The following is a 22473-nucleotide window of genomic DNA, read 5'->3' as shown; positions in this document are numbered from 1 at the left end:
CCCCCCCCCCCCCGATTGGAGGAGGGGACCTCCCAGCCAGGTCTCTTTTACCCCCCTCTGCCCCAGTTTGGAGGAGTAAACCCCCAGCCAGTTCCCCTTTACCCCCAAATGGCCCAATAAAGTCACTCAAACTCTTTTACAGACTCCTGCAAAAATTCTGGAATTACTTGGATTGATGTTTATTCATCTGTTTTACTTTGTTGCCAAAAAAAAGATGACACAAAACCATTTAACAGCTGAATGTTCTGGTATTGTAAAACATACCTAAAAAAAAATGAAATGATGTTTTAAAGAATCGCACAGGTTTTGTTCACATGAATTTAGGGGGAAATAACCGAATGGCTGAACAATGAGAAAAATGACGGAAACACCCCCAAAAAATTCCTCTTTGTTGCACCTGCTTTGTCTTTCATGACATCATTATTGTTTTGAGGTGTGGAAATTAAAAATGAAAAGCTTTATTCTTCATTGATCCAGTTACAATTTTTTTTATAGCAGCAGACAAATTATCTTTGCAGAATGGAGCCTTGTCATGAACCAATATTGTCAATTTCCTCCATAAATTTTCAATTGAATTGAGATCTGGATCTGACGGCGGACTTGCCTGGTATTTTGAAAAAGTGGAACCTACAGATGGACCAAGGAAGACCCCAAACAATATACCTTAAGGATAGAAAGAAAATGAACAATAAAGAAGCTAAAAACAAGGATTTGGGCTGTAAGATATCGGCTGAAGAAAACTTACGTTCTCTATATACAGATACCCAATTATAAACCACCACAGACATTGAAGATTTAATGAAAGTCCTTTCAGTTAATAATCAGGAGCCTGCATTGGCCAAGGAGTTGATGCTGCGATTTTGTTTGGTGCCATTCCAATGAACGTATAAAGATGGCTGCCCATAGAAAACAAACACATTTCCACACTTGTGAATGATATGGGGTTGCATGTCAGCTAAAGCAATGGTCGCCAACCTTTTCAGTTCCGCGGACTACTAAAATTACCAGCTCCAGACCGCACATGTACGGGGAGCCGTGTGTCAAAGGAAAAGAAACTTCCCTCATAGTAACGTCATGATGCCAGATCCTGCCTACTTCCCTGAGCCTGCAGGCCATATGGGTGACATGGTCTACGGCCCTGGCCGGTGCGTCCCCCCAGTGCTGTCCTTCTCCTGACCCTGCTCAAGGGTGCACTGGCCAGAGCCGCGAACCACCTGTTGGTGACCGCTGAGCTAAAAGACCAGAAGAGATGGCAATCATATTATCCTCCAGTATATGTACAGGTGTACACAAAAATTTTGGACAATTTTCTTATTTCATCAATAGAAAAAAGATATACTAAATTTTAATAATCCTTAAGTCAATATTTCCAATCCAATTGAAAATTTATGGTGGAATTACAAAAAAATAAATATATTTGGCAGATCAGCTTTGAAGGAAAGAATCTTGTCATGGACTGCTATACAGTAGAAGGTTGTAACCTAATAGATGAGGTGTATTGCTGCTGTATATAGAACTCCAAGGTGTACCATCTGTAAGCAGACTTTATCCAATCAAAGGAGGAGATCCAGCTGTAATTGTAGTAATCTTGGTGCTGGCAATCATTGCCTGACTTGCTTCTACAGCGTCACTGTTGGCTGAAATGCTGCAGATTCTCACAGTCCAGTGACCTTGTAAGAGCAGGTGAATAGCCACCGACTAAGTGAGTTTTATGTTTAGAAATGTTTCACCCATTTGTGTCTTTCTCTATTTAGAATGAACCTATTCAGAAGTATGTACACGAGGCTATGTCTCGGGATCGCGCTGCTCGGGCAATTAATCCCTCCGATAGTAGCTTACAGCGGATCCAGAATGACCTACGAAGCCTGAAATGGACCCAACGCCAAGAAAGCAGGTACCGCTTAATATCTAATCTCCGGCCACAATGTGATGGACAGGACAGTGGTGAAGGAAAAGGTCAACCTGCTAGCCCTGTGACAGATGGGAAGCCTGCACCAGGGACGGTGGAGGCTTCTGAAAGTGAAATTCCAGACTCACCTATCAATGCCAGTGGTGGCTTTCAAGTCTTTGACATTGTGCAAGAGGAAGCCGAACAGGAGAAAGCAGAAGAAGAAGGTGCAAGTTCCAAGGTCTGTAATAATTGGGTTATTGATAATTTGTTTAAGTTTCAAATGTAGCACGACGATTCATTTAATTTCATGGAAAATGTCAGGGTTGTCTCAAAAATGTATGAGCACTGTAATGCCTACGTCACAGATTTACTGAACTTTGTCATGCTTCATTCACAACATATATGAATATAGGAGGAGAGAATATTGAATGCAGTATTGCACAGTCTATTTACATCCAAAGCAGGGGTGCCCACACTTTTTTGGCTTGCAAGCTGCTTTTAAAATGACCAAGTCAAAATGATCTACCAACAATAAAAAGCTGGACTTAATAACTCCTGTGCGCGGTAGAGTTTATTTTAAAAGGCAGGGCTCTGTAATCTACCGGTAGATCACAGTCTACATGTTGGGCTCACATGATCTAGAGTAAAGGTGCGTACACACTTCCAATTTTTATCGTTCCAATCGAACGACGAACGATCGATTGGGCAAAAAATCACTCGTAAAAAAGTAACCAACGACGCCGACGAACGAGGAAAGTCGCTGGAAACGAACGACCGGACCGGCGGATCGGATTGGACGACACTCGTTGAACATCGTTCGTGTGTACGGTCGTTCATTGATCGTCCATGGTCAGAGCATGCGTGATGAACGAACGTCCGTTCACTTTCCTGTCGTGCACATAGTTCCTCTATCGCTTAAACGATCGTGTCTATTGTGTGTACAATATCTATGAACGATCGTGTCGTTACCTCTATGTGCAGGATCGGTGCTATACGATCGTTCGTATATATCGTGCAGGAACGTTCGTCGTTCGTTTTCCGACGATAATAATTGGAAGTGTGTACGTAGCTTAAGGAGATGAAACGGAGCCCTAAAAGCCAATACAGGTAGTCCCTGGGTTAAGGTCATCTGACATACGGAAGCCTCCTAGATACGAACGGGGCTTCCCTGCTCACTTTTGTGCAGAACGGAGGCTTGAAGGGGGGAGGGGGCGGTTTGCATGACTTGCAGAAGAAATCTTTTGTTAAACACAGCTGAGGTTGTGGGTGATCTTAAGGACTGAGCTCTTTATCCAGAAGTTAATAAATGTCCAGGCTCCTTAAAAATTTTTTTTTTTTGCTTTGTTTGTGACTAACTCACAGTGAGGATTTTATACAGTAACTGACATCACACTGCCTAATATTATGTTAAGACAAACATCTGTCCTAATTGTATTTATTAAAAAAATGTACTTACATACAAATTCAACTTAAGAACAAACCTACAGACCTTATCTCGTATGTAACCTGGGGGACTACTTGTATTTTTTTTTTTTTTTAATGTTATTTATTTTTTTAATACTCCAAAAGTCCAAAAAACTTGGCTTTAGCTGCAATATGTTTACCTTGAATCTGGAGCTGTTCCTTACTTACACCACGCAATGTACCTTTTTTTGTGAGTGTAGTGTGTCATGTCCTTTCCCCTAGAGAGGTTAGGGGGGTTTAATGGCACCACAACATATTGTGCAGAGGGCAACAATGCATCAGTGACGACTGATCTCTGATTGGCACAGTCCAGTAATAAAGTATGTACACCCCATTGAAATTGATTTTTCTTGTGCAACATATTTGAACAGATAAACATTTAATCTTTATTGATTTGAAATCAGTCATGTCACTGTGAAGATGACAAAGATTTTAGGTGACTGATATTTTGTCAAGGACTGGACTGCCCAAAAAAGCAAGTTTTTTTTAGGGGAATGCAGGGAACCCCTAGGACATTTTATAGATGCATGCACTATCCAGAGATTGCCTGATAGGTAAGTGACAACAAAATACTAGCCTACGGTGACCTCTTAAGTCTAGATAAAATTGTAGGTCCATGTAAGAGAACCCCGTTTACAGGGTAATAATGTTTATGTGCTCAACAAACAGCATTGTCATCTTGTCAAAGGGAATTGAAATATAACGGGGCTACTGGCAGAATGTCGGAGTAGTAAAATTGCTGTGCTAATGATGACTGCACACTGCAGCATATATGTAACTTATATTTTGTCTACAGTTCCACTTGAAACATACATTTATTCAATGCCTAAGCTGTAGGTGAGATCTGTGGTGATCTTTGTGGTATGGCAGAATGATAAAGGAACTGCTTGGCTGCTTTACAGTTTTAGTGACCCTGACCGTCAAGATTTGCTACTTACACCTTTAAGAATCTATATAATTCACTTCATTAAATGTCATTATTCAAAATTTGTACTGTTGAGTTATGGATGGGATATGACTGCAATATGCACTAACTTTTTTGTTAATTTGCAGGAGAGCCCTGAAACTATTACATGCAACTCTGTGAAGATGATTCGGGAGCAACTGACAGTGTCTGATGAAGGATGTGACCATGTAGAGAACCCAGATGAATTTGTGTATGATATATACTATGCAGAATCCTCTCCGCACACTTGGATCCAGGACATCTTGTCTGTTCGGCCATACTTGTATGATCATGACCTGGTACGTAACTGCAGTTTTTGCATTTACTGATTCTAATGCTCACATTTTTCTATTTAATGTAGATTAAAGTTGTAAATCCTTGCTACTGAACTATATCAAAATTTCTTTTAAGTGCCTATGGCCATGAATAAAGGGGATTATGTGGCTACCAAAATGTGTTGGATGTTTTGAATAACTTGGATTAATGAAAAACATCTTTAAAAACTGTTGTTACTTAGTTTTCTTCTACATTCAAGTTGGATTCCCTATACAAGGAACCTTTGTGTAAGAAGGAGGCCTAGACAAAAACCTTGAGCTTTGGAAAAACATAATGTGCTTTTTACATATTTGAAAAATGACTTTGGAATTTGACCCCCCTCCTTGGTTACTTTAGCATTGTCCATTCTTCTCTCCTTTCTCTTTTTTTTTTTTTTGGTCCTTTTTATTTTAAAAATTTGTAAAATATATTTATTTTAAAAATACTTTATTAACTAGCCAAACTGACATCACTCTTGTCTGTTGTGCATCGGTTCCCATGCAGGTGCTTGAAGAGGAGGAGATGGAAGAGGAATTCTATGAGGATGAGGATGATGAGAATGAGGAAAATAACTGGAGAAATGATTATCCTGATGAAGAAGATGAGGAGGAAGAAGGGGAGGATCGTCGTGAAGGGGAGGCAAGATATGGAGGTGACCTATTTTGCGTTCATATTTAGAATCTTCCTAATTTTATATGTATTTCTTTATCTTTTCTGCCATAGATTTTTTTCTGTATGCTGTCACATTTCAAAAAGGTCTACTTGAAAATACTTTTGAAAAGTGTCAGCATGTATTTATTACACTCTCCATGCTTTGGTTAGCAGGATTTGAAAAGCCAAATGAAATCTCAACAGAATTTTATAAAATTACTCTCTGGCCTACTGTGCTCCTGCCTAACCCTGAAATGGCCTAGTGGCCAAAAAAGTTTGCCGACCTCTGCCCTAGAACAATTATGTTGTATACCTAAGCTAGGCTACACTAGGCTCATGCAATAAACATAAATATGAAATCATCCATGTTGCAGCATTGGGAACAAGTGGGTCAGTTTAGGAGGACATCAGATGATGCACAGTACAAGCTTAACCAGCTATGAATACATTTTTTTCCTGTGTTTGTACTCTTGCTTTAGACAATAGTTTGATTAACCATACAATGTTTGATAATGTAATATATAAAAATAAGGGGTTCAAAAGATCCAAGAGGTGGGGTGGCTTTACATTGGTTAACAGTGCGGGATGTGCAGAACAATATTGGAAATTATACACAAGAAAAACTTCATATTTTAGTTTTGTAGAATTCGATTGCTGCTGTCTTTTGCACTATTGAGAGTTTTGAATTCCTGGTTTCCCTCTACACTCTGATGGTATGACACAAACTTTAAAGCCTTTGAAAAGGATGTTATCATAGGTAACTAAATGTACAAAACAATGCAACATAGAGATCTAAATAGTCATGTCTGGCTGCAAAGCATAGGAACGTTTTAGCTTTGAATTCAAGCCTACAAGATTTGTAGTGGGAAATGTATGAAAAGATTTTCCACACAGGTTTTTCTAAAAACTTGTCATTTTAAAGCAAAATTAGACCCTGGGTATACTCACCTGTCCCTGTTCTATCGTGGGAGCCACCATCATCTCCCCTCTTGTTCACATTCCAAGCTTCAGCTATATTGATTAGCTGGGCCAGAACATGTACTTACCTTCTGCAATAAGGACCTGTCTGATGCCAGATTTTTAAATGTGGAAATTTTAGTCCATTTGTAAAGCTTGATGATCAGCCAAAGTTCCCTTTTGCTCTATATAGTATTATTGGCTCCTGCTGTTGTTTTACTTTGCTTACCTTGTGTTTTCTCAGGTTATTATGAAGACTGTGATGAGGAAGATGGACGTAAAGGATACTTCTGGCAATCATACAGGCAAGTGACCATGGGAGACTCGGATGAGGAAGAATATTGATTGAATGTGATGATCAGTGCTTATAGAGGGCATCTCTCTGATTTAAAATAATGATCAATGGTCCGTTTTAAAAGACTAAACTGTTCAGGCGCTGCAGCTGAACTATTTTGATGTTCCTTCGTGATGGGGAATATACAATTAGTTGTATTGGTTGTTTTTCCTCAGTTTTGAGTATTTTTGTCTGAAAATTTTCAGAATAATAAAAACTAATTAAAAAATCTGATGAGTTGCTAAAAAAAGTCATATTTTAAAATTTTCACACTTGACAATTTGAATTTGTTTTATAATACCCCAAATTTCTATTGTTTTTCAAAGGTGCTTAATGACCCCATTTGTCTGCCTGGCTGTCCTATGAGCTCTACAGTGATTGGCATAACTCCTACTTTTAACATGAGCAATTCAGGCTGGTGGGTGGTTATTGCAGTAAGAAAGAGGTGATGTCCCTTCTTCAATACCTGTTCTTATCTGCCTGATCACCTCCCAGCTCTCAGATTTTACTGAGCTACCCATGCACAGCTTAATGTTTCTTGCCATGGAAACCCAGCAATCCCCGCTTCCCTTGTGCATGCCAGAAATGAATGGGAATTATCCAAGACCTGCCAATTATGATGACCAAAGATTGTATTCAGGAAGGGGGGGGGGGGGGGAGATGACGGCAGCCTGCAATTGAAGATAGGTAAGTAAGCCAGAGTTTAGCTCCCCTTTAACCTGAGTTATATAGCGCTGCTTTACAGTCCATGGCCTTGTTACGATCTGTCCCTCAAAAGGGGCCCACAATATAATGTCCCTACCATTACCATATATCATAAACCTAGTGTGAGAGAAAGCCAATTAACCTGCATGAATATTTTATTGCCTCATTTTGTAACCCATTATATTTTCTTTGCTACCATATATTTGTGATTCAAGTCATGTCCTGGACATTTTGATTGAGATCATGAGAAGTGGCATCTCTAGATACATCTTTATCTCACCCAGGAGAGCCGAGCGCACTCGGCGCTTATATATATGCAGATCAGTAAAAGCACTGCAGCTACACTGTCGGGATCCATGCAGCTTTTAGGGTTGTGGCCCAGCCACAATCAAAAATTTGTTTTGATTGGGTCAGTACTGAAGCACCACCTGTCCCACGCAGATAGTGTGGTACCTTAAACCAAAATTTTCTCTAAAAAGGAAACCTCCCGATTCAGACATGGACAACAAAAACAGCCTGTTGCAGGCTTTTCCTGTTACATTGGTGTGCTTCTATAACTAATCATTTCATACAGGCTGATTCTAGATGTAATCCTAGGGCTCGCCAGAATGAAAAAGAATGCACGGCATGCGCAGTGAAATCAGCACTTTTTTGCCATTTTCAGGAAGACAGGTCACCTGACCTTGTGCCAGCACAGTGCAAGATTGGGTGGTGCGAGGAGGAACCTGGAAGAAAGAAGATAGCAGCGCTACATGGAAGTAGAGTGCTGCCAGAGGACTCGCTGGGCTCGGTTTGTGGACAGATCAAGTGAAAAAGTTTTGTTTTAACTAGATATAGCCCTAGGGGGCACATCTGAAGTTAGGCAGTAAGGTTGTGTTTACTGCTTCCTCACAGTAGAAACCACTGCTCCTTGAAATACTGCTAGGCCTTAAAAAGCCTAGCAGTTAGCAACTGGTACTAAACCCAGATGCCTAGCAGCTGCTAGTAGATTCAGGCATTTGAAAGGTGGAACAAAGTAAAGTGGAAAGATAGAAAACTGACACAATAATAGGAGATAGTGGATACCCAAGACATAAACAAATGGGAACACTAAATTTTTGTGTTTTAATGATAGAGTTTAGTGTTAACAACATGGAAGCATCGATCCATCTTTCCTTGCATCAATGGTTTAGGCTTCTGCTGTTGTAATGGTGTGGAGGATATTTTCTTATATTTTAACTTAGATATATTGTTGATTATGTCCATCCCTTCATTTCCTCATTGTACCCATCTTCTGATGGCAAATTCCAGCATGATAATGGGCCATGTCACAAAACTCAGACCATCTCAGACTGGTTTCATGACATTCATTGTACTCAAATGACCAGATCTCAATCCAATAGGGCACCTGAGGAATGCGGTGGCATGGGAAATTAACATCATGGATGTGCACCCAACAAATGCATGCAAATTTGCAGCAAATGCATGATGACATCATGGAGCAAAATCCCTGAACTGTTTCTAAGTCCTAATTTACTTAATCATCCATAAAGCATGCATTGCTATACACCAACATAATAACCCTTAAACAAAAAAAAAAAAAAAAAATACAAACTAGGGCCCAATGGGGAACCAAGTATCTGACATACCTGGAAGCATGAAAGACCTTACCCCTGCAAAGCTAAATTTTAAACGTTTTTTCATGCTTTTCTGTTTTTATCGACATTTACATTTTGCATTTACAGTTCTGTAAGAGGTATTTTAGGGTCGGTTTTCTCATTGAGCACATGCCTATAGTGGTCAGTGTGGAAAGAGTGTCAACTTACTTGGACAATATGTCATTTTGATATCGCATTCTGTTGCAGAAACGCTCTGTAGGTCGGTTTTGAAGTAATGAATATAATGCAGTTCAGTGACTAGAGAGAGCAGGTGGGGGTGACGTGAGTGCATGACAAGACGAATGTTTAACTCCGACATTGATTTGGCTAATTTCGTCATTGGACGATTGGATCATCATTACTTACTGGGGGATAGAAATGTACGGAGTCTGCCCCACACAATGAGCCTGCCCATTCAGAACCTGAGCAGTATTCGTCCTTCTGGTTCATCATCAACTAAAATGAAATGTAACAATCATTGTCTGTCCTGCTAAAAAAAAAATTCACTCTGTAATATGGTAGGTTCACACGTGGCATAATCTTATGTCCTTTTAGTCTAGGACTATGAACAAAACTCCATCAAAACCTCACACATTCAAGCACCAATAACATCTTCTACTTGTACAACATATGTTTTGCATCCTTCCTAAGCTGTAATTCTTTATCTTTCTATTTCTTTATGCTCCTCACTCTGTTGTACCCTTCTGAACCTGCTCATATTTCCAAAATGTGTTTTTACCAAAGGTAATCTGTAAGTAAATGGAGACGATACAGCTGAATCTACACTTTCAGTTACCTGTAAATGGCAGTTCATCAAAGCACAATTGTCTTCCTTCCATATTAGGCTCATGTTCATGAAAATAGTTAATTATGAATTATTCTCAGTATAGGTCACTACTTTTCTAATATTTTTTGAGGCTCAACACTGAGTAAGACTGATGCCACTTGTTTATCCTGACATAATGACATCCTGTTTGGACTAACAAATTGATGTTATTTTATAAAGCTTAAAGACTCCATACAACTTTTGTACCAGTTTTTTAAGCTAAAGGCATTTAGAATCAAAGCATGAGTCAGTGATGTGAGGTAGAATAGAATGTTCATAAAGGCACCAAAAAACACCTACCACACAACCCGCCAAGTACATGTAGATAGGAGGAACTCTCAGGCATTCAGTAAACATGATTTGACCTCACACACATACCCATTTAGTTTACTTCCTATTTCATGGGAGTGCCCCTCATACTGTGAAGGGTCTGACAACAACAAACAACTCATGATTTTGCATTTTTTTATTTCTTCTTGTAAATAAAAAAATGTCAGACCAACCAGTCTTTGCAGCAGATGGCAAGAATTTAGTACATGAAGACATGTTTGATTTAGGTCAGTATTTATACTTCATATACAAACCCATGCAGGAGTACGAAACCGTAGAATGGCAACTAAACCTTTTTTTTCTCTAACTGACATTAAAAACTAAATATAAAATAAAAGTATATATAAAAAAAAAAACAAAAACAAACACTATTTCAAGCTTTGCTTCTTCATGTGCAGAATAAGGAGTTTACCTGATGACCAGGTAAAAAACATTTTTTGGTAAATTACAAGTAAAAAAAAGAAAAAAAAATACACACACAATTGACATAAAAAGGAGTGTTGATCACCTGAACCTTTTAGGAGTATTTGGAACTGTAAAATGTTTGTTTAAGTGTCGTTTACACCATGCTCTTTATCCACCAAGTCGTGCTCATTGTCCATTTCCCCTGCAGCTGTGTCCTTCTCAAACCAAACCGGCAAGAACCATCTCTAGTAAAGCAGAACACTTATCTTTCATGTAATCTCCTTTTTTCCCTCATGAGTATTTATTTTCTATCCATGTCTGAATCATAATGGCTTCTTTAATTTTGCTATTGGCTTTTTCTCCTCTGGCGGATCGATCTCGGTCAAAACACAGTTGAAAATCAGTTGGGTCCATTTTGTGAGGAAAGCTGAAGGCAAAAGAAGAGGAATTAAATATTAATGAGCAAATCAAACTTTAAAAGAAACACTTCTTTTGTTGAATTACATATCTAGTATTACTGCTGTGTGTTGCTTGTCATGGACAATAGCTTTATTTAATACTAAATTTTAAAAGGCAACCAGATGCAAGCTTGACCCCATTACTATGAATGTACTGTCACCAACTGCTGAACACATTTTTGGAGCTGATTATGGTTACATGGTGGGCAGTATTAGTAATAGTACTTTTAGCTTAAACCTTGTCCGTCACAGGTGCATACAAAGTGAAGGGGTTTATTACTTAAAGCGTAAGGGTCTATTTGTAGCGTTGTGTTGTATTGAAGCACATCACCGTGTTGGTGCCATTATTTTTAAAAGGCACCTAACAGTGGAAAAAAATAGGATTTTTGTACTTATCCAAATCCCCCAATGAACTCTAAAAAAGGAATTTACATTGAGTACAAAAAATGCCATTTGCTTTCTTGTCCCTTGAGGGACACAAGTGTTTTAAGGACATTACATCGAAAGCCATGTGGTAAAAAATTGTAAGCGGGTGATAGCCCCTGTATTGTGGCCCAACTCATCAGTAACAACTTAAAAACCAGACAGGTGGTTCCCGAAAAGTGCCAGGTGGTGCACCCAGCTAGGTGTGGGGAGAACACTGAATAAGGTGTGAATAAACCCTAACCAAGGAACCCATTTCATTCTCAAGTTTACTCAGACATTAGTTTAAAATTATCAAAAAATCCAATACATTTTAAATTCATTTTAAACTATGCCATGTGGCAGAGAAGTGGTGGAAAAGGGAAAAAATGGCAAACAATGCCCAAAATCTTACTTTATACTTACTTTTACATTGATATATTAGGGAAGGAAAAACATTTTTGTCAGATTTTAATTTTTGTCCCTATCCCTGCTGGGGAGATTCACTCACTTTGTTCTAGTAAGCATTATCCATGCAATAAACAGACCTGTTGCAGTGACAAATATTCCCCCTCACTTTGTAAAGACATTCTCGCTCACTCCTGGTGCATGTTTAGGACAGGAGGTGAAAGGAAATCTTTACAAAACTTTCAGCCTCTCTCTACCTTATACAAATTAACAATACGTGTCCCTTAATCAGGGTTCATATGTCACTTTAGTGGAAAAAAAAAAAGAAGGCACTTGTACAAAAAAATATGTTTCCCTCTGAGAATTAGCATGACTTACCAAATAATCTGCCAATACATGGTGGCCTTTTGGACTCTGGAAGATAAACTCCCATGAAATAGACTGGAACACCAGAAAGAGCAATGCCTATTCCAATGAGGGAGTTCACAGTATCACTGTACAATGGGACTGCGATGAGGAACAACGTACACAAGCAGAACGTGATTGGATAGAAGAGACTGAGCTGGAAGGAAAAAGAATAAATTGATAAAAAAATGTCATAAGTCATATTTTAAGGCAGAACACTGATGCACAGAGTGTCTGTAACAAAATACAAAATTCTTCTTGTACACCAAGCATCGGTGTATCTGCTGAATGACAGTATTTAGAATAAACTTTTAACTAATGTAAGGAAATATCAATTCCAACATTCATGTCAGTGGTTACCCTGCTACTTACACTGCTATAGTACTAATGTTACTTCTAAAATGTCATCATAACTGATTGCCTGGACAGTAGATGGTGCTGCAGGTGCTGACAAAACATCACGGGGCTAGTTTATCTAAAATCACTTTTCCCGATTACTTTTCAGGTGTAGTGAAACATCATTGCTTATCAGATATTCCCAAATGTTAATATTAATAAAGTGTTGAATGCCAAAAAGGCTTAATGAGTCTAAGGTGCTGGGATTATGGAAGAGATGGAGACAGGCGAACATAAAAACTTTACATTTTTCATATGGAATTATTTAAATATGTAAAATGCGATTGCAGTCGATGGACTTGATTGAGGTAGAGATATTAGATAGTAAGCTCCACTGAGAGACAAGGATCAATGTGAACAGATATATTAACTGTGTGAAGACCTGTGTATTCTGTACTTCTCTTAATGCTCTTAAGGACAGTGAGTGAATTTTTTTTTTATTACATGGTCAGTATTGGATGCAGCTATGAAGTCTCCTGTGCTGCAAACACATTGGACATCCAGGCCACTGCAGACTGTTTCAATCAACAGTGATCAGGTTCTTGCTGATTGATGCGTTGTTATGGGTCATTTTGGAACAATGAATATCCAAGCCGCTGCAGTCTGGATCTTCAGCATAATGCAAGCACAGGAGACTCAAATGCTACTGCAAACATGATATAAAAAAAAAAAAGTCTGCCAAACACTTTACCTTTAGGAAAGGCTGACTGCTTAAATGAAATTAAAATAAAATAATAATAAAAAATAACTAAAAATAGTTCAGTTGGATGTTGTATGTCCAGCTGATTACATTTACAAACCATAATTATAAGCCTGATTTGTATTCACAACACATAATGCAATTTTCTGGACCTTTATCATATTGGTATTGCTTACCTTAATAGGCCTAGGCAAGTCAGGCTGCTTCCAGCGCAGGTAGATTTGTCCAGCAATGGATAATCCAACAAACAACCAGTAACTGAAGCTGTAATAATTTATCAGCTGGAAAACGTCCTTCACAGACAGGTATACAAGGGTAGCAGCACACTGCAAAAGGTAATACCATTGTTAAAAGTATATCACATATCCACCTATTAGCCCCCAATAAATGAAACAAATTATGAACAAGAGACATATGTAAAAGGAATGTTTACCAACGGGTATTGGGGATGGTGGTGAGAACTTTCTGCCTCCCATACAAGTTACCACTGACAATTTAGATTCATAAAAGACAGACAAAGGCTGACACTGGCACTATATATTTGTTGATAGATCTAAACGAGACTGTACAGTCAGATTGTAACATGCATGATGAGCTTAAGGGAGCATTTCACTGACCACCAACAGCACATCATTGAAGACCATAGCACTTTAGGAACTGTGGATAAAAGTGTAATTATTAGCAGGGATTTCCTGACCTGAAATTTATTTCAAGGGTTCCTCCATGGACTATACTATTCCTTAGATACACTTAAGGTATAGACTCTTGTGGTGTAGTGGTCAGTGGGTGAAATGTGGGTATCTAACACACCTGGAACATGTTAGGTGCCAAAGATCCCCATAATAAAGAAAAAAAAAATCACTGTAGACCATACAGGTAAATATAGTACATAGACATTAAGATGAAACCGTCCCTAATAAAAAAAAGACTGAGATTGTAAAGGACACCTACTGACTTGGTTGCCCCTTGTCTCCACAATTTTGACATGGAATAGAACAAGCATGGAGCTAGAGAATATACTTTTTCCAGGGAAGGTACATTTTCCCAGGCAATTAGCATTTTAAAAGCAGAGTTTAGCAATGGCACCAATGCATTTTCTTACTACAGACTTCCTTAAAACAAATGCATTTGTACTAATAACTTGTAGAAGCATTGGGTTGTAAATGGTTGTACAGTAGGACAACTTATAAATATTACTGAGAACACAATCAATTTGACAACCTCTGTGTTGTGTGTTCTAATAACACAGCAGAATACAAATAAATAGGTGAAGAGCCAAGAAAGGACCCTTGTCAAAGAGAAGATCAAGGTTAAAGCTCAGCAAGAGAAGAGACTCTAAAAAGGATGTAGAAGGACATTACAACACAGATGAGGAAAAAAAGAGAATGAGAGCACATGGACAGGGGAACCAAGGGGTTCTCTAATGACAGATATATTTATTCGAAGAAAGTAGGAAAAGTGAAAATTGATTTTATATGCACATGTATGACAATTTTTAATGTATTTAATTTTTTTCTGACATTAAAGAACAGTGTGTCTGTAATAAGGGGACCCCTATAAATGGTCTGGTATTTCAGGATGACAGTAAGAGATAAGGTAATACCAGATACATAGAAGGAAAAGTTATCAATCAGAGTTCTTTAAAAATGCGGTACAGCCTTTTTATCTCATGTTGCATTGATTAATGATTTTCATGAATAGGGATGAGGCTAGTCTTGGTTCTTTTAGAGATCCTATTAACTTTGGAAAATATATACAGATTTTGGCAAGATTCCTGAAGCTAAAGAAAAGTGACATAAAAGTAAACTATCCTCACATTGAATAACAGGGCCGACACTGGTGTGAACCTCTCCAGGTGGATCAAACATAACATATCAGGGAGGTGTCCTTCCCTCGCTCCAACAAAGAACAGCCTGCAAACAAACAAAAAAAATCATTAGCAAAGAGATAACTATCCCAAAGCCATTTTTTTTTTATTTTGAATTCATGCGATTAACATTTGTATTATTGGTATAAAAGTAGATGTAAACTCAATCACCTAAATGTAACTTTCATTTTTTTCTTATTATATATCTGGAGATTTTATTAGGATATACATACTTGTTCAGTCATTTGCTGTAATAGGGTGACCCAGTCTCCCAATTGTGTACTTGTGTTGCCACCATGGCACTTATGCTTCCAGTTAAGGCTGTAAGCATCTGTGCCAATTGCGCATTGTGTAAGCATGTTCCGCCATGGTTCCTAATTGGAAGTAGGTTCAGAAAAATTATATAAAGCTGCTGTTGTGTGCACATGGTTACAAAAGTAAACACCCTACACAATGTCTTGGTAGAGCAAATACCTTACGAAACTAAATTTTAGGACTACATCTATCCAACTATCCAATTATGTCAGGTATGGGTACAAACCTGGAGGCAGCAAGAATGGAGGAGTTGAGACCACCAAAGCAGGAAAGAGCCACAGCCACGGGGATTGTCCAGCTAAATATGCCATAGACCATATCTGCAAATGTCTATGATGGGGGAAGACAGATAATGGTATGATGACAAAATTAATCAAAATGTAAAAAAGAATATATCAAATATGTTAAAAAAAATAAAATAAAAACACACAGACACATTTGTAAACACTGTGACAAGAGGAAATAAAATATTCTCCAATCATGAAAAAAAAAAAAGAATGAATAAATCATAGATTAATCACATAAAATAAAATGTTTGGTCCTGCCAATTTTTTTTAAAAATTGTCACCAAGGCAACAAGTATGAAAACACTTATTTCAAGTAGTGCATGATGAATCTGGCTGCATTTTCCCCTACATTTTTGTAAGCTGGGTGGGAAGAAGCTGTAGGTGTGTGGCAGCTCCTGCATTGTGACCCAACATTTTAGTAATCACCCAAAAACAGGCAGATGGTTACTAAAAAAAATGCTGTGTGGTGCGCCCAGCTAAAATGGGCTGGGGAGGACACTGTGGCTGTATAAGCTCCAAATTTGTTTAGTAACATTTTATCTGAACATTTAATAAAAATGTTTGGAATCTTTTGTCATACCTACAAACTACCTGCACACAACCACACAGCTGTGGCTCCATTCAAGCTGGCTTCAATATCAGGCATTCTTACAATCCCCTCAAGCCGTTAAGTGAATTCACGCATCTTAGGAGACGCTTATTTACTAGTTCAGTCTTGAAAATAAGAAGCTTTCAGCAATATTTGAACCCTGAAGGAATATCCCTATCATGGTTCGCAAACTTTAACATTCACAGATTTTGGACAAAATTGCTAACAAATATGGTGGTTCATCCAAAATGCAAATATCACCGACATCAAGGGATCGCCATAACTGCCCAAGGTTGTCACAGGCAAAGGTTTTAAAGAGAATAGCCAATACAATGTTTTCCACAACTGTATGTACATGGCAGAGGTAGCATAGACATTTTAATCCTTCCTGTCAATAGAGCCAAAATTTCATTGTCTAGTAATACAATTATATTCTAATATGTCTGATGTTCTCACTATAACCTATAAACAATTCCTGTAGGGGTTGATAGTGATGCTTGAAAAGTTTGACTCAAAAAGTTTTTTAATATTATTGAATCTAACAAAACTCTTAAAGACTGGGGCATTTCTTTGATATATCGATAAAACATTGACTGGAAATGTCTGTTCTTTGCTCTATCAAATGTTGCCACACTAACACTGCTGCTTCCCTGAGTTTACCGCCCTACAATGAGGCTATGTAATAGAAACTCCCATCAACTGCTGATTGTTAGAAAGAACAGAGTTTACGCAGCTTAAATCAGATTGATTGATGAATGCACAGGCATTATGTCAGGTACAATGATCAATATCAGGATAATACTGATCATGTGTCCATTGGTCAATACGTGTACACCTTAAGAATGATTTTCTTCCAGATTCTACACATAGGACTTGTATGAACTCTGTATACTCTGCAGCGGGAGGCATCCCATGTCATGAGCTCGTTAAAATCAAAGTTTCAAGCCATGGCTATTTTTGCAGCGTGCAAGTCTGAACAAAGCTATACAGTAAACCATCAGTGAATGATGTAAAAATTCTAAAATAACATTTCTGTAATAAAGAGGGTATTTTTAGATGTCAGTATTTTCTTTTAGTTTTCTATGCTAGCTCTTTCCCTCCCCCAGAGTTCTGACAGCCTCTCAAAGTGCCTATGGGAGTACAGGGAAGTATGGCCAGTGCAGATGATGGACACTTTTATCAAAACCTACAGGTAATATAGGTGGGAAGATATTATAAACAATCACATCAGGACTGTATACATGACCTTGTTTTGTGCACAAAACATCAAAGTGATTATGTGTCAGTTTTTTTTTAATTTATGAATACTCGATCACTTGAAAATTTCTACAAAGGCAATGGATATGCTCTATGATGGCTGCATAGAAGTAACTTGCATGTAAATCAAACAACATTGGGCTTTAGGATAGCTGTACACGATGGAGTAGTTTTAAATATGAAGACAAAAAAATATCCAATCATTGATTAATAGATCGGAGTTAGTCTTATTTATGATTAATCTTTTGTAACAATAAAAATATCAAATTAATTGGGGAAGGTTGAATTTGTCGATTAGCTAAGGATTGTATTGAAACCAGTACCACTTTCTGTATCACCTACGATATTTCATTTAGATATAATAAACATGATTGTATTGCTGATGAATTGCAGGATTAAAAAAAAACAAAAAAAAAAAAAAACGTTTAACAAAACAGCTCAAGCTGCTCCTAAATTATTCTCACTGGCTGCCTAAATACCACCTCTTCTACTTTACATTATTTGCTCATGATTATAATTGGGGTCAAAGAAACAAAAAAAAAAAGAATATTATTCAAATAATTCACCATAACAAAGATCTACTCACCACAGCCACTGCATCGCTGGCAATAACTGCATTGAAGTCTAGCACTGTATAATAAGCCACATTGGTGAGAATATAAATGACGGTGACAATGGGCATAGAAATACCAATGGATAATGGCAAGTTCCTGAAAAATAGATTACCATGTGTTAGCAGTAGTTTACACAGTATTAAACACTTTGCACTGGTAATATAGAACACTCATATTTATAACCTCAGAGAATCTATAAAAACACAGATTACTTGTTATACATCTTCCAGCTTCGTGTATCAATGACTGCTCACTTTGTGAAGCTGATGTTAGAGCAAGTTCACAGACTCACAATGTGACTGTATCATGAAGCAAAACTCCTGTTTTGTTAAGTTCTGGTGGAAGCACACATATCCTGACTCGTGCCACACAATAGTTCCAAGAGAACAGCAGCTTGGTGAATTAGTTAAGCTTTGCCATCCCAGAACCAACATGTAGCACATGAGTCAGAGGAAAATAATTTTTAGAATAGGATCATTTCACTGAGTGCTTCCCTTATTCTTCCCACTGACCAACACAATGTTGTACTTTGACTTTTGAATATTAAAATTATTGTCAGGGGTTCCCTAAGACTGATACAGAGACTAAGATTGAGAAAGGCTACTATGTAGTCTCAGTTTTTAGGTCCACTGGAACCGCTGACTTCACATCGAAAATTATTTTTGCCAAGCATGGTCTGGCAAGAAGGTTTCCTTAAGGAAATACGAAGACAGAAATCAAGGGTCCTTGACTGATCTATAAAGGATTTACGGTCAGAGCCAGGAAGGATGTCTGCCAAGGAGACAGATCTGCGGATTTAGCTTTTGTACAGAAGTAAGAAGCTAGGGTGAGGTTGTTAGGTGGTGATTAGTATAGAAGGTATGGGCAGAGTTGGAGGACTTTATTTAATAGTACAGCTGCCCTTCAAAATAAAACATATGGACCATTTTAGCCTAGTATATATAGAGAGTGCACTATATTTTGGTTACTATTACAGAATGTACCTTAAAATATTTGAGGATGTGTTAGTCACATTTATTTACTCATTTGCCCTTCCATGTTTGTTGTAATAAATATTCATATTTCCTGATTAGTCACTAGAAGAAGCAAACAGTTTGCAGTTACTGTGCTTCTTAATAAATTAGCAGCCACACAGGGAAAGCATTGCTTTCAGTTGGCTGACTCGTGCAATTATATTGTGAGAAGGAGCATTAACTCACAGCCAACCAGTTCTATAACACCAGCATCCTGCTTATAGGTAAATCTAAAGCCGTACAAGCCATGGCTATGATCGGGAGTTCTACAGGCTGTTAGCATGCCATGTAATAGTCTGTAAAGCAATGCCTAATATCACTAACAACCTACTAATACAAGACTAGATATAATCTTCAAATGGACAATATAATTGCTTTATAGGGATTTGATTTCATCATGCATCACTAAACTGCGTTCCACATCCTAATTCAAAGAATCGTGCCAAAATCTGCCACACCTCTTCCACACCTCTGGCAGGTATCTTGCTACAGCCCTCATCACTCTCTTTGACAGTCAATATGTTTAGGGCTCTCCAATAATAGAGCTTGGAAGTACCAGCAATCAATGGGGAGCAGGAGTATTTGACACTACAGCTAGAAGAGGTAGGAGTAATGGGCCTCCAGATTGGAGAGTATGCTACCTCTTCAATTGCAGGGAAATAATTGATAGATTTAAGACCTAACCAGGTCTCTTTAAAGCCTAACTGGGGAAATTAGAAAAATACCCTTGCTATAGGTCTACTACTGTACTGCAAGGGTTAAGAACTTTGCTTACCTTTCCCTTGCACCTGCAAGCTCCTCCTCTCACGTGGCTACATCCCTGCAGCCTCCCCTCTAAGGTTTTCTGTGAGGCAATCACACATCTGACTTTATTATCTACATTGCAGGAACATTTTTCCAGCATTGCAAGTAAGGGCTCTGAGGATCTGCCCACCACCCAGTGTGCCGGTATGCTCAAGATTCCTGAGAAATGAGGGCTGTAGTAAGCAAAAGCTCTTTTAAAGGTATCTTTGGCAAATCCAAGGACTTAACCCATAAAGGGAAAAGGCAGGGGGAGGTCCCAATTCAAACGTATTTTTCCCGACTTCCTAAAAATGTCCAGCTAGCCAAAAACCAACCTATCCCAACATGCATTACCTTTCCGGGTTCTTAATCTCTTCTGTGACGTAGTTGAGTGTGTCCCAGCCGGAATAGGAGAAGAGGGCAGAATACAGAGCTAAAGATATGTCTCCAGCATCCAAAGATGACCCAGCAAATGAATCCTCAAAGTGCTCCGTATTCCCTGGGGAGACCAATCACAGAAAAAATGAAGCAGACAACTAACTTGTGATATTTACAGCTCACCACATATTATGAGATCTGCAAGCGCTTTTGGTTTAGAGTGCATGCACTCTGACATTTATCAACAAGGCACTTGTAATTTACATTTATTGTAAAGCAAATCAGATCACAGGTTTCTTGCTTGTTCGACTATACAATACCTCCAATGCCAAATTGTTTGTGCAAAGTGGGCAGCAACAAGCGAAGATACAAAATCTCCATATTCAATTTGGAGCTGCCAAACTTCTTCAATAAGCATGCATACAAAAAAAATATAACCAAACTGTTTTTAAACATTCAAACGCAGTTCCAAGGAGATTTACATAAATATTCATAAGATAGTATGTAGGATGGTATACAATACCTCAGATCAGGCATGCCCAAAGTCCGGCCAGGGGGCCAATTGTGGCCCGTGTTCAGATTTCCACTGGCCCACAGCCTCTGTCATAAAATCAGTAATATGCAGCCCACCAGCATTGTTGACCACAGTATAAAATACACGCGTACAAAAAAGCTATTTTATTAGAGTTGATCAACCGCCTTGCAATTATCGGCCCGCTACTCGGCAGGCATAATCGGCAGGACAGGAGTCCCCATGTGTGCACAGGGAATCCCCTACGTCATTATGATGGGCATGTGCTGTGCAGGACCCACACAAACCACGCCCACTCTGATTCCAAGAACGTGCTCTGCACGGAACCCGCACTGACGTCAGACTCCATGCACAGGGAATCCCTCATGTCACCCTGGCTGGTGCGTGCTGTGTGGGACCTACGCAGACCACGCCCACACTAACCCTGGTTAAGTGGTTGGCCCCCACACATTTTCACCTCACCAAATCTGGCCCTCTTTGCAAAAAGTTTGGACACTCCTGCTTTACAAGCTTCATATAAGCAGATACATTTGTACCTTAAGTTTAGGCACAAGTGTTTTTGAATTTGATATCTTGATGAAATTGTAGATTAGTTAATGTATTTATTTCAAACAGCTATAAATATATATATATATATATATATATATATATCCCCCTTGTCTCAGTTTTATGCACACCAAACAAAACCAGATTGACATTTAATGGCAGGACATGATTTCCATGCCATTAAAACATTTAAAGTGGAATAATTAAAGTTTTGAAAATTGGTGATCCAGCAGGTGTTTATTAGGCCAGGCGATGTCCCTCCTGCAACAATTATTCTTACCTGACTGATCAACAACCAGCTATTGCTGGGCTGTCCATGAGTTTCTTGCCAGGAATACCCAGTAATGAATGAACGCCTGCACAGTCCAGTTACATCATCCTGATATTGTCAATCAAGATGGCCAAAGATGAACCGGCACTGAGGTGAGCAAGGAGATTTCCCAGAAATTTACAGATTACCCTGTATCGGAGGATCTGGCCTTTTTCCTGCTCCACCACAATATTTTACTTAAAATTTAACACAAATCTGTACTGATACACTTAGTAAATGGCGCTAGAGTGTGTAACCCCTGTTTTATGGAAGCAGGTATGTAAAAGTAAACGAGATCATGCACATGGAAGACCTGAGAGCAGGTTTAGAGGGTACAAATGACAAATTCACAGCTACTTAGTACTATTGGCAGAATTTTTACAGACCAGGGAATACAGGCGCCACCTCGCCACCCCCCCCCCCCCCCCCCCCCCCCCCCCCCCCCCCCCCCTCCTCACCTCCCATATAGTTTCTACCTCCTGATGAGTATTTTATACACATTATTTTATTAAGTTATTGTTATACAATACTGTGATTGGAACAGAAGGAAGATTTGTGAGCTAATAAGAGAACAGGAGCAGAGTATTATCTGTGTTTAGCCCCACTTCTAAAAGTTTCCCAACAGTGCCAATTTTTGCTCGCTCTCATTTACCATTTCACTGAGGCAGGGGTTAGGTGCAGGTTGCATATAAACTCCCACATTACCCAATAGATTATCACTGGATCAAGAAAAGCCTGGGGGCAATCAGCAT

The 22473-nt window shown here is 38.7% G+C and overlaps 2 protein-coding genes across 2 annotated transcripts in view; one reads left to right on the top strand and one right to left on the bottom strand.

Annotated features, from left to right (window-relative positions):
• The window catches only part of SLC7A6OS (solute carrier family 7 member 6 opposite strand), an 11456-nt gene extending 567 nt beyond the window's left edge, over positions 1–10889 (top strand). Inside the window, exons 2-6 of the mRNA XM_072422878.1 lie at positions 1755–2129; positions 4409–4600; positions 5121–5268; positions 6469–6529; positions 7928–10889. Coding sequence (XP_072278979.1) covers positions 1755–2129; positions 4409–4600; positions 5121–5268; positions 6469–6529; positions 7928–8006 — 855 coding nt within the window. The 3' untranslated portion in view covers positions 8007–10889. The remainder of the gene's footprint in view (positions 1–1754; positions 2130–4408; positions 4601–5120; positions 5269–6468; positions 6530–7927) is intronic.
• The window catches only part of LOC140338602 (Y+L amino acid transporter 2), a 27990-nt gene continuing 15694 nt past the window's right edge, over positions 10178–22473 (bottom strand). Inside the window, exons 4-10 of the mRNA XM_072422876.1 lie at positions 20310–20454; positions 18132–18255; positions 15639–15742; positions 15047–15143; positions 13407–13556; positions 12108–12291; positions 10178–10888 (exon numbers count right to left, since the gene is read on the bottom strand). Of these exons, the coding sequence (XP_072278977.1) occupies positions 10785–10888; positions 12108–12291; positions 13407–13556; positions 15047–15143; positions 15639–15742; positions 18132–18255; positions 20310–20454 (908 nt within the window). The 3' untranslated portion in view covers positions 10178–10784. The remainder of the gene's footprint in view (positions 10889–12107; positions 12292–13406; positions 13557–15046; positions 15144–15638; positions 15743–18131; positions 18256–20309; positions 20455–22473) is intronic.

This window comes from Pyxicephalus adspersus, chromosome 9, assembly GCF_032062135.1.
Source record: "Pyxicephalus adspersus chromosome 9, UCB_Pads_2.0, whole genome shotgun sequence".
Lineage (NCBI taxonomy): Eukaryota > Metazoa > Chordata > Amphibia > Anura > Pyxicephalidae > Pyxicephalus > Pyxicephalus adspersus.
The sequence above is the reverse complement of the archived record's forward strand: the minus strand, read 5'-3'. Positions and strand labels throughout refer to the sequence as shown.